The 13,152-nt window shown below is 35.6% G+C and overlaps 1 protein-coding gene across 2 annotated transcripts in view; it reads left to right on the top strand.

Moving 5' to 3' along the window:
- The window catches only part of LOC309575883 (transcription elongation factor A protein 1), a 45,973-nt gene extending 34,585 nt beyond the window's left edge, over positions 1–11,388 (top strand). The window contains exons 4-10 of one of the 2 annotated variants that reach the window (XM_082286737.1): positions 2,235–2,322; positions 3,355–3,503; positions 5,340–5,396; positions 6,220–6,374; positions 7,617–7,763; positions 8,685–8,756; positions 9,817–11,388. In XM_082286737.1, coding sequence (XP_082142863.1) covers positions 2,235–2,322; positions 3,355–3,503; positions 5,340–5,396; positions 6,220–6,374; positions 7,617–7,763; positions 8,685–8,756; positions 9,817–9,825 — 677 coding nt within the window. In that variant the 3' untranslated portion in view covers positions 9,826–11,388. The remainder of the gene's footprint in view (positions 1–2,234; positions 2,323–3,354; positions 3,504–5,339; positions 5,397–6,219; positions 6,375–7,616; positions 7,764–8,684; positions 8,757–9,816) is intronic. The other variant, XM_082286739.1, reaches the window with a different exon arrangement.
- Positions 11,389–13,152: the final 1,764 nt, after the last annotated feature.

The raw sequence follows: 13,152 nt of genomic DNA, 5'->3' as shown, positions 1-13,152 counted from the left end.
ATTAAAGAAACTATAGTTTTGAAGACATACTTGCTGAAGATGTCCAGTCTCAGCTGCTCAAGTCTGACCTTGGTTTGAGACATCCTTGCATGGACTGGTCTGCAGCTATAGGAGGAGCTGTGCTTTTACCTCTGTGCCTTGTGTATACCCTGTCCTCCATAAGGGAAAGAATCCACTGGGGTATTGGCGGGTGTTCTCAGGTGCCTGCCCTTGGAGAAATGGTGCTGGGCTAAATGGAAGTGTTTGATAAAAGAAAACTGGGTGCCAGCTATAACCACTGTGGTGTGTTTGGTGCAAAATAAGCAGGAGATACATAGGTCAGACCTGAATTTGAAAACATGTGTGCCAGAAAAATGTGTAGGTAAATGGGCTGAAGCAGAGCTCCTGCTTTGCAGGACTTGAGCTGTACCCCAAGATACCTGTTTGATCTACTGGTTTGTCTTAAAGCCTCTGACAAAAATGATCATGTACTTAAAACACTGGGAAGGTAAAAGAGATTGCATGCATATTTAGAACATCTTTAAAGATTATATCATGTAATCAGTTGTTGCCATAGAGAGAGTGAGTATGCATGTTAAAAATGGGAGTTGTTTTCTTTCTCTTAGTGCACTTCAGTTGTCATAGCAAAGAACTTGTGTGATCCATTCAGTTTATAGGCTTGTTTGCTTTCTTAGTGAAATTACTTTTTATAATCAAAAGTTGTTAAATTGCTATCTTTGTTAGGAATATTTTTGAACAACATCTTCAGCTTATTGAAGACAATCAGCCTAAATGCATCATCTGTGTTTAATTATCTTTTTTACCTTAAATGAAGAAATTTTTCAAGGATTTAATACAACATTGCAACAATGAGTGAGCCCTTGAAGGCTGGGGAAGTAATCTGGAGAATTATCTTTTTGTGCTTTTCTGGTTCCTATACTATTTTGTGTGCATCTCTTTATAGGTACAGCTGGAGACAGGATAGTAGATGGGTGCTTAGTCTGATCCAGTACTGGTGTCTCTGCTAAGATTTTTTTAATAAAGTGATATTTGATTGGATAAATTCCTTAACTCACAGGTTAAGGAAAGTATCAAAATCATGTTCAGTTTATTGTTCCTATAAAGAGAAAGCCAGTACAGTTATTTTCTACTCTATAAAAATAAAATTAAAAAGCTCAAGTTTGAAGAAACCCGAATTTGTCTGTTACATACCACCAAGTTTCTCTGAGAAGCACAGAGATGGGCTTCCTCCGGAATTAAGGATACTTTTAGATATTTCAACAGGGATTTACATGCTTAGTTCAGGACATCTTTGTTGGCAAGACTGAGCCTTAACGGATTTCCCTCCTTTTCTTGTTCTGTTTTTGATTAACTTCAAAGTTTGTAATATATGCTTATTCTGATAATACAGTGTCTACAAATTTAGAAGTTTAATAGCAGCTTTATAAGGGCTTGGAAATAGGAATTCACAAAATCTGTCAATCAGTGATGCCAGTCTCACAAGGCTTTCTCTGTAGGCAGTAGAAAGCCAGCCTTTCTAGAGAGCAAATCAAAGCAGGCACTCAATTTAGCCACTCTGAAATCCTCTTTACAATAGAAGGGTGTATCCATTCTTGCTATGCTAGAGTTAAATGTTGTGATTGCTCTTTTCCGTAAAGACTTTTGTCTTTATTCTTTATAAAATCATTGTGAAACATAACCTGTATGTTGAATGGCAGATTCAAATATATTTAGACACTGAGACAAATAATTTAAGAGCTATCACAGAAAATACTGTCTGTGTGTCTGGATAACTCCTTCAAAAATATGAAAATGACTTTCTATTTTGCCTACCATGGTATTTTCACAATATAATTAATAAGAATGGCATGTATGTAGTAGGAACTTACATATATAAAGCATGGAAGACAAACTCCAGAGACTTGATGCAATACCTAAGGAGTTACTGCCTACCTAATGCAGGAGTGTTCGAAAAAATAAATCGTAAAAGTCTGTGTTTCTGTCATGTCTTCACTGCCAGTTTAAGCAGATGCTGGACTTGACTTGAAGGATCTGAAATGCTGTCATGTTTTCCATTTCCTGTGTTGGGAGGGTGTTGGGAAGTGGAATGTTGTACTGCAAGAGAAGGTCAAAGCAGAGAGTGGGAGCTGATAGCATTTCCAACTGGTTCAGGAGAAATCATGGTATTTTACCACTGCTTTAAATCAGTTACTATTTCTGGGTAGAAGAGAGTTTCTCATGTTTTGTATTTCCAGATGGACCTTCAACTGATAAAGATTCTGAAGAAAAGAAAAAGGAGCCTGCATCTTCCTCACAAAACAGCCCTGAAGCCAGAGAAGAAAGGTGCTTAATTATTAATGGCTGTGCAAATAATCTCAGTCAGTATAAATTAACTTTAAACTATTTGGTCCAAATTTGTCACATTAGAGACAGCTTCCATGTTCTTTTCTGAAAGACAGAGTTGTACAAGAAAGAGTGTGTTATTAGGGAAGTAAACCATGCTATTGTTGACATAGAAAAAACAGAAAGACATAGGTCAAGATATGGCCAGACAAGTTTATTGTTTATTCCATCCGTTGGGTCTGTCAAATACTCTGTCCTCTCTCAGTACTAGCACCCAGCTTTGAGAACTGTAAAACAACTTTCAGTCTCTGCTTTGTGGTAATTGCATATGCTTCTTTAGTGTGTTAGCTTTTATGTTTAATAAACATTCTGCACTCTTTTTTGTAAACACAAAATATCTTACCAGAAAAAGAAGTCTACGTTAATGTCACTGCAGGAGCTGAAGAACATTTACAAAAGAGTATTTGCAAGCCCACTTCTTCTATACATTTCTGAGTTTAGGGATCTCTTTTCAGCAGCCATTTTAAAATTGAAATTTAACCTCTAACTATATGTCCTGATGGAAGCTGAAAACTTGGTTTACAGTTTGCAAAACTAGGTAAATTGTGGGGGGTTTTTTGTGCCCATGGCACCCCTTCAATACAGTAAGCAGATTGAATGCAAGGCATTTGCTGCAGAGTGAATGTTGGTGTGATGTATCGTCACTGTTTTTTAAAGTAAAGTTCCGTGGGAGGAAAAAAAAGATTTCATGTCAATGTAAAGAACTGAGAATTAAGGCTTATGTGCCACATAATGGAATGAAATACCTGCTGTGTCTCTATTGTGTGGAATACCCTGGTGAATAGTCTAAAGACACTTTAAAATTGTATTGACTCTAAAGCTATAAATAGCTTTAAAAAGGTGGCCTGTGTTCTTATTTTGGAATACCATCAAATGGATATAGCAAAAGACCTGTATTTTGCCCAGAAACAAAGTTCTTTGAAGAAGGGGGAAAAAAACATTAATATTGGTTTTCATTTTGCCTTTTTTTAGCAGTTCAAGTAGCAATTCCAGCAGCAGGAAGGAGGAGGGTAGTGCTCCTTCAAATTCTTTCATCCCTTCCTTTCCCCGGGCTCCAAGCACTTCAGACTCTGTACGAGTGAAATGTAGAGAAATGCTCTCTGCAGCTCTCAGAACAGGAGGTGAGCTTTGTAGACTATATTTTCAAGTTTAAATATTTCCTTCTTCTTTCTGTCTTTTCCACTCTTCATTTTCTCCTGCCCCATAGGGTAGAATAAACCCTGTTTGTGTCCATTTGCGTGTGTAGACCCATAAACCAGTTCACCCAAGGTGCCAGTAATGAGTAGCCTTGACAGCATGGGAATGTTTCAAAATGCATCTTCGTTGCTGATGATTCAGGACATTTTGTGGCTCAGTTCATCTGATACCTTGCCAACCGGGGATCTTCTTTTCAGGAAGGCTATTGCCTCTTTTAAAGCTTCATTTAAATATTTTTGTAGAAGCTGCTATTTTTTTTTTGTCTCAGTCTTTTTGACTGAGGGGGTGTGACTGTATGCAAGACTGCCTTTCTTACACCAGAGGTCCTGGAGACCTTCGGATTTTGAAGCTGCCTTACTGTTGTGATTTATTCTTGATGTTTCATCAAGATACTTGCAATAAGAGAGTCTTGCATTGCTCTTAACTTTGTGCCTTTTGGGTATCTGTAAATTCCTTGACTGTTGCGGGTTTTTTTTCTTTTTCTCTCTCATGCACACTTGGGTGTCTTTAAACTGACAAATTGAATGATATGCTAGATAAGGAGCAAACTGAAAGCTGCACTTTGCAGAATTGCCTGATTTTTTTCTGGTGTGTCCTTCTCTTCTATCAAAATTGTGATCCAGCTCCTGTTTCTCTGTTCTTAGCTTAGTGTAACTTGGCCCAGTGTCAGTAGACTTCGGAATCATCCATGTTTACTCCCTTCACTCTTTTATTCTTTCTTTTAATTCATATAAATTCAGGTATAGACAATAAGCAAAGCTGACTGAAGACCATGAATTTGTGATCATCTGGATATGTAGTTCACAGACTTCTTTTGGGACCAGTCACATACAGCATCTTAGTATTCATAATTCTATGTAGTCTTAATTTTAGCTAGTTTTCCAAGAACCTGTTTTGCTATGTTGCTTTCTACAGCACATGTAAACTGATGATCCGTGAGTTAAAAAAATAAGGTTATTTTCTTGTTTTATGGCCTTTGGTATGAGATTGAAGGAGGAATGATGTTTGGATTACTCACTGAAGTGCACCCATGTTGAAATGAGGAGGCAAGCGCTGTATGTAATTTGTTCTTAAGCTGTCTTGGAAAGGCAGATGTCTTTGTGAGGTGGCATTTTGGTCAGAAACAGTAAACAGTTATCTTGAGACATTTTAGTTCAAGTGTTGCATTGTCTTCAAGACTGCTGTGGTCTATTTCTTCTAATTTATGTGTTTTGTGACACATCTCTGTTTTGCATTTTAAAAAATCTAGTAAGACAGTTTGTTACTTAATTACTATGTTTCTAATTAAATCTTTCTTTTCCCTGCATGCAGAATATTTATTTGCTTATTCTTGTATTGTGTGGACTAAAACAATTGATTAAACACAATATAAAATGTTTCCTTTTCATAATAGTCTGTTCTATGCACAGGCTGTGGAAATGGGAGAGATGCCAAACCTATTGGAATATTCAAAGCTTTCTGTAGTAATGGTTTTTTATTTCTGCTTGTGTTTACAACTAGGTGTCAGAACTTCTTTGGTTTTTAAAGGTTTTTAACTCTTTTGAACTTCTGTTCTGCTTCCTTTCACTTATTTTTGTTCTTCCAAGTAATAAATTTTGAAAGGATAAGTATGCAGTAAATTAGAATTACCTATACAAAAAGAAAACTCACTGCAGGTGTTTTATAATTTTCTGAGTTTCAGAGTTCTGAAACTATAGGGATCTCAGGGATATAGAACACAGAGTGCCAGGTGCTAGTATTTTATTATTTGTTTTCATCAGATGATTACATTGCTATTGGTGCTGATGAAGAAGAGCTGGGTTCCCAGATTGAAGAAGATATCCTTTGTTGTATATCTGTGTGCTCTACCCAGGAGTGTTTTTAAAAAAAGCAGATAATTTTCAAATGAATTAAATATTGAGTGTTTTTATATTTCATGTAAAACAAAAATGGTAAACTGTGTTCAATACATCAGTATCAGTATAAATTTAGTGTTTTAAAAAACAGCCCAACCTAAATGATTTGCCTTAAAATATGTAGGAATGCGTGTAGGTGAGTGCGTGTGGGTTCTTTTCGGCTCAATATGTTTTCCTTGCAGCAGCAATATTATATCTTACTGAAGCATTCTTACATAAAATTCTGGGCTCTTCCATGCTATTTAAAAATCCTTTCTTGTTAACAGTTAACAGGCTTCTTAATCATTTTGTAATGTCTTTATTTAATTTTCTACAAGTTTATTTCTAAGTGAATTCACAGTTTTCAAAAGGGTAGTTCTGGTAGCAGTGTTTGAATGGTTCTGGAACAGAGGTTTGGGCTCTTTTTTTTAACAAAATATTGTGTTAGTGAGCTGCCATTGTTTGAATATTTGGTTCAGAAATGAATTAATTCTCAGAAATGAATTAATTTCAGTTGAGATCCTACTACCCAAAAATTCATATTTCACTGACCATGTACTAAGCTGTGATTAGGATTCAGAAGGTTGTGAATTCTGCTGTGTTGAAGAGGAGCTGTTGGTTGGGGTGGGGGGAGGACTTGATGGACAGTGAAGTACATTGGTTTAGAAGTTGCCCCCCAAAATGAATCTTTTCTAGTGCTCTGTTTTACTTGTTAATGTGTTACTCTATTTTACTTATCCATGTTTTGTTCCTTAATACAAAGCACCTATTTTTCAAGAATTAAAAAACACTGATATGAAATACAAAAATAGGGTACGAAGTAGGATAGCGAATCTCAAGGATGCAAAGAACCCTAACCTAAGGAAAAACGTATTATGTGGAAACATTCCTCCTGACAAGTTTGCCAAAATGACAGCAGAGGTAAGTAAAGCACAGGTCTTGAACTCTTTCCTTATTGGACTTACATCCTGGCCTGTATTTATTAGCTATAAAAGTAATTTATGCAAGCTGCCCATACTTCCAAAAGACTGTGCCTTTTTTATAAAGTCAAATGAAAAATTGGATTTTATGGGAGAGAAAAATTAAAGCGTAGTTAAACATCGTTTCAGTTTTGTAGTTCTGCTTCTGTGTGTTGGATTCTTTCCCCTCAGATGGGGTATTAAAGGAGTGTCTTGGAGACTGAAGGAAATTAAAGCTATGGTCAACTAATGAAAATCATGGCTAACTTTATTGCAAAAGAAAGCTGTGGTGGGTTTTTTTGGTAGGTTGTTTTTTTAAATAGAGGCTGGTGAAAGAATGTGTAAAAAAAAGTAAATTGTACCTTCAGTATGTATTTTGATTTTCTTTGTTCTACATATTTATATATATATGCACAAGCATATATTTTGTCCTGTCCAGTGCCCATTCTTTGTTTGATTAAAGTTTTGGATTAAAATGTTAATGACTAAAACCCCCTTAGTGTTAAGATTACTTCTGAAGTGAAACAGCATTGATACAAGATTGGCATTCCACATCTACATGGGGTGTCGAATAAAACTGTACTGAAAAAAATGTAACAAATTGGTTTTGCTGTGCACACTTGATTGCTAGACATTGTGGAGATCTTGTGCACTAAAACTATGTTAAATGAAAAAGAAAGTGGGTGATTCTGAACTCTTTATAGAAACTTAAGTGTGTATGATTTCTGGTTACACATGGTAAATTATTGCTGTACTGTATTTATTGGTACAAATATGGAAGTTGTCAAAATAATGCAAATCTTTTCCTATGATAAATCCTATGTGGGTCAATGAAACAATTATCCTAGGATCTAACCTAGGGAGAGGATCTTTTTGCCTCTCTGGAGGACTTTTAAGTTCTCTGCCTTGTCTCTCTTACATTTCTGAACTTCAGAAGTGCATTTGCATAGAAATGTTTCTAGATGTTTGACGTTGTAACTTGTTTTTCCTTGTGTTAAAAAAGAGAACATTTTAAACTTTTTGTAGCTTCTGTGCTGCGAAATAGCCCAGCTTAAGTCTTGTAAAATTAAAAATGTGTAGAATTACATTGCCCTTCAACAGAGTTGTTGTTCATGGATTCTAAATAAAAAATTGTATTGGCTCGCACAGTGTTAACTTGTTTTAAAGCTAAAACTCTCTAGTAAGCTCTCTCTGCTCTTTGTAGGAAATGGCAAGTGATGAGCTGAAAGAAATGCGCAAAAATCTGACCAAAGAAGCTATCAGAGAGCACCAGATGGCTAAAACAGGAGGTACCCAAACTGATCTGTTTACATGTGGCAAGTGCAAAAAGAAGAACTGTACATACACCCAGGTGCGTGGTTATTCAGACTCCTCATTTTCCTTTTCCGAAGCTTAAGTCCTATATAAAGCTTGTCAGAGAAAAAAATTGAAATTGCAAAATGAACTTTTAACAAAATGCTGACAAACTACAAAATGTGAAGATAGCTGGATCTACTTAGTTGTGCTTATGTAAAGCAAGTTTGTTGTATTTATTTGCCAAAAACTTTATGTAGATCCAAGCTGAGTATCAGTACAGACTGAAACTTCAGTTTCTTTGCAGTGCTGAATTTTTTCTAATTCTTCTTAATACATCTTATTCATAAAGGTTTTATGTGGAGGAGAGATAATGGTTTTAATGTGTGTAAACTTTGTTCTACAGAGGGACTAAATAGCAGAAAATAATATATATGTACATACACATGCACATTTTTAAATATATTGAATGTACCATTTGACTAACTCTAGACCCTGATCTATAGTCATTCCTACAACTGCAGAAAGGGGGCTTTAATTTGCTTAACAGTGCTTCAGGGAAGGTAATTTTCATCATAGGATCAGCTGCATTTATATTTTCTATTGTTTATCAGATGCTTTAAATAGCAAGCTGTTTTTCAGTCATGAGACTTTTAAGCCTTTGAATCAGTAAAGGTATGTGAAGCTGTACTGAACATTGTAGTTTTAGTGCAGAATCTGTTCCTAGGAATATGTGCACAGCTCCATGCAGAAATTGGTATTTTAGTGCTACTAAATCTCTGAAAACCTAAGTTTATAATGGCTTTATAGCAAGGCAAAAAGCCCAGTTTCAGTTGATACATAAAGTTAACTTGTAGTTTTATGCGAATTTGTTTCTTTAATGTTAAACTTTGGTTGAAACAGTTACATTGAACACACACTAACAAAAGTTGAAGATACTAATTTTCCTTTTCCACTCTGGCTCTTGCCTTTGCCAAAGGTTCAAACCCGCAGTGCTGATGAACCCATGACAACGTTTGTTGTCTGTAATGAATGTGGAAACAGATGGAAGGTAAGACTGTGTTAGACTGCTCCACACATTTGATAGCAGGCAGCCAGGCTCTGTGGTTAATTTTGGTTTGCAGTAAATGTGACAAATCACTTTCTGTTGACTTTTAGTTATTTCTTAACCCATTAATGGTATTACATGTTGAGATGGCAAAATTGCTTTAAATTATTGTGTATTTTTGACTGAAGGTGTGAGATCTCTCAAATAGGTTGGTTACAAAGGGGGAGAGAAGTAGGACTTAGTCCTTGCGACATTTAGTTACAATACTGCTTTGCCATATGAAGTGGTGACAAGCTAGTCACAGTGTTTTCTCTTTCTTCACGCAAAGTTCTTTTAACTGGTTTTAATCTCTTCTTTGGTGAGTGTAGCGGGCCTTTTTTAGCCCTTCTGTTACTGTTTTTTCTGGTTTTTGCTATTCTGAAAAGAAGCAATAAAAAAGAGAGATGACTGCTGCTGTATTCCAGTGCCAGGATAAGTGTAGGGCAGTGATAACTTGATTGAATCTTTTTTTTAAGTTCGGGAAATAGGAATGTATAAAGCTTCTGAGAAACACTGGTAGTTCAGTAAAACGGAGAAACACTGAAATGAAGGCTTGTAAAATTTACAGTTTAAGATGTGATTGCATGCAGCAGGAAGCATGATAACCTCATTCTATTATTTTTCTGTGTTAAGAATGCTGCAGCTCTGCAGGGCCATGCCACAGTATACAATAAGAGTGCCACATAAAAAAAATATTTTATGCATCTTGGTTTAGATAGCTTATTGCTGAATATTGTTCAAATATGTGCTCCGAGATATCTAGATAATGTATAAACCTTAGAAATTGTTTGATGGAATTGTTTGTAGTACCTGGAAAAGTCTGTTTGTCCTTAAAACTTTCTGTAAGGTGGCAGTTACAGAAGTGTCTATATACAGATGCCTGAAGGAATGGTTACAATATAAGCAAATGCTTTAACTAGTAATTTCCATATCCTAAGTGTGACGTTATATTTCTGTATCTTCTTGCAAAGATTTAGAACTAAGATGTATGAAGATCTCATAAAAAATTCTTTTCTTTTGACAGTTCTGTTAAAAGAAGAAATTGTCAAGACATCTGGACCAGTATGAAAGAGGATTTTGTAATTAGCTTTAAAAACTAGGCTAAGCATCTAGCTTCCTGCAAATGGGAGGGTTTTTTGGTTTTTCTTTTCTTTTTATTTCAAAGCAGCATACATGCCTCAAGTTAGCCTTTGTTTTGACACAACCATCATTTCCTTAAATGCCTTCCTATAGCTGGTAGTCAGTAGGGCCAGGTTGCTCAATTGTATGGTGAATTCTAAAATATTTTTTTCATTTTTATAAGTAAGTTGACATTAAACTTTTACCAGTTAAACATTTGGGTAATTGTCTTGGTTTTTTCTAACTATGTGAATAATGTACTGTGCTTTTTGTGGTCTGAAATATACACGCTCCTCCTGTGTGTATTTTGCCTCTCCACATTTGCTCGGATGTGAGAATGAAATTTGTTTCTCTCTGCTGTGCTCACTAGCTTTGCAAGCAAAAAAGGTATATAAGTTCCTCATAACATTACACTCAGTTGTTAACTAAAACACAATTTAGTTAACTCTCTAGTTTGTATGTGCTCTTCCTGGACTAGGGCTAAATTTGCACTCATGGGGTTTGAATATTTATTAGTGGATATGACGACCTCTTTTGCAAGGGTTGGTTAAGCTTGTTTATGTAACCAGCTTTGATCAATGCAATATATTTTATTGCCCAAAGCATGTATTTTACATTCTATCAGTAGGCATTATTTCTAAGAATGTCTTAAAATAGTTGGTTAAATCTGATTTGAGTGTTCTGTCTTGCTTAATGTGCTTGACAACCAGCTTGGGTTTAGACTTTGTAAAAAAGCAAAAGCATTGTGTTGTAGGCTATGCTAATAACACCAGCTAACCAATTCATTACATTAAACTGACTGGGGAGGTAATGCTATACTCCCTTCATTTAAATGGCATTGATTTTGTTCATTAAATGATTTGTGAGATGTAGGGTATCTGCTGTCAATCTTAGACCTGCAAGTGGGAATAAATTATTAAAGTTATGATCTTTTTCCTATGAGAAATGATATAAATGCTGCTTTTTTAGAGTTTGCTTTTTAACAGTGTATGTTCAGAAATACTTGCAAATGTGTTTTCAAGGAAAAAAATGTCAACATCTTTAGAACAGATTAAATTCTTTCATTATATCTAATTTTATATTACTTAATTTGTTGGAGTTTGGGGTTGAGGAGGTCTGTTCTGGCACTGTATAAATTATTCATGAGGGGATGGGAAGAATATGCACAGCTCTTGGAGAATAAATTCCTTGAACGTAAAGGAAAACGAAGTTTTTCTATGTTGAATATTTTTTGTGTGATGGTGGCAACCGTAACAAATGAGCTGGAAATAGTATGATGGCACTTGAACTTTGAGAGACAAGAACTGTTTAGTAAATAATTTATAGAGCAAGCTTTTTTAGTCAGCTTATGCATGGAAACGTGGCTTTTCTGCAAAAGGGAAAATATTATTAAAATAGAAGAAGTTTTGTTACAGACTGGTTTTTTTTAGGCAGAAAATTGCTTAGCATTTAAAGTTTCTTGCATAGCTTTTTATGTATAAACATTTCACTCAACTTATATTAATGCCCTTCAGAAAACATTCCTTTTTCCTACTAGCAGCATGGGTTAATTTTTAGCCTGTGAGTAAGTCCATTGGTAGGATTGCTTCCTAAGAGTTACTAAAAGATGTAAAATTAATTTTTTTTCAAGTCGTTGAGGACATCAAACAATTACAGATGTTTACTATCAATTAGAATGCTTTTTTTGGGAGACTTCCTAAAAGAACAAGTCCAAAACACTGTGTTAAAATTGATTACAAATTGGATGCCAAGTAGACCTAAATTTCTACAGCTGTTCACAAATATATACAGGGCAGGCACCGGTTGGTTTGCATAACCTTCCTCACTCTGTGTCCTTTAATCTTTGTGCCTAATTGTGACACTTAGGAGAAATATCTTTTGAGAAAATGTAGTAATTGTCTTTCTGTAGTCACCAGATTATATCTGGACTTTATTAATAAAGTACCAGAACTGTGGTAGCACTTTCTGTGATGCAGGTATATCCAAGAAAGAGTTGAAATAAAATGTGCTTTCGCTCACCTTATGGCTGAGTAGCAGCTTTCATCCTTCTCTGTTCTGCCCCCATGGTAAAAAGAATGGTTTCTTTTGCCCAGTGAAAGATGGAGCACAAGAACTAGATCCAAAAATGCATCTATTCTATTCTTTCTTTATGTTGGTTACCCAAATCCAAAAATAAAACTTTCCAGTGCTGTTCTTTGGATGCACCTCTGTTCAACAGTTGCTGTGGGTTTCACAGCTCTCTGAAATTGCTCTCCTCTGTCGGAGAGGATGCAAAGGTGGGGCTGGGACTGTCTCTTATTTCTCCAGCTGGCTGGTTTGTCTACTGGGCTGCAGTTGTGCTATGACTGACCTAGTACCTTGGGATGTTTTGTGTACTGAAACGTGTCAGCAGAACTGGTGATGAATCCCTCCCATTTAAGAATAGCAGGTTTGGTTATTACCTTTATGGACATTTGAATTCTCTCAGATGGAACAGCGTTGTTTTACAATTTAAGGTAGTTTGTACACTATTCTAATAGAGAGAAAGGGGAGGCCACATGCCTTTTAAAGTGTGTGTGTGTGTGTTTAGTTCTTTAAGGATCCAGTCTTCTCTAAGCAAAGCTAGAGGATTTTACTGCTCAGAAAACACAACTTCTGGATCCTTCATTAGAAGACGTTTTCTCATATATAATACATTTCCTCATATATTCTGTTATCTCGTTCAGGAGAAAGTATGAGTTTTAAAATACCTTGTACTGAATGGTTCTTTTTTACTGTCACTAAGCAGAAGGGAAATATCTGCCTACTGATCTTGGCTTTTGTGAATCCAAGGAAGTGCCTAGTTTTTATCCAGAGTTCAGGATTCTGCTTGTGATCACATACATGAATTTTAAATTGAAACTCACGACCCTTACCAGACCAGACAGAACTTAATTCGTCAACATGAAGTCTTCATTCTGTAAAATGTGGTTGTATTACCTTTCAAACACATGCCTCTGGAAATAGGTCTTGAAATAGTAGTCATTCATATAAACAAACCTGAGGAATTTCACTTCTTTTAAGCACAATTTTATACAACTGTATATTAGCTTCTGTTTCACTAGATCATCACTACTCTTGAATTGTTTTACCATTTCAAAGGGTTTGGGATTAATTGAGTTGCAATATTAGTATAGAAAATCTTTCATAATGTCATTGAAATGATACTCATACCTTTTATGGCAGAAGACATGTTCTTAAGTACTGCTTACAGCAAAGTTGT

The sequence above is a fragment of the Coloeus monedula genome (genome assembly GCF_965178545.1).
Source record: "Coloeus monedula genome assembly, chromosome: 1".
In the NCBI taxonomy this organism is placed as follows: Eukaryota; Metazoa; Chordata; class Aves; order Passeriformes; family Corvidae; genus Coloeus; species Coloeus monedula.
Note: the sequence above shows the minus strand (reverse complement) of the source record. Positions and strands in the feature narration are given on the sequence as shown.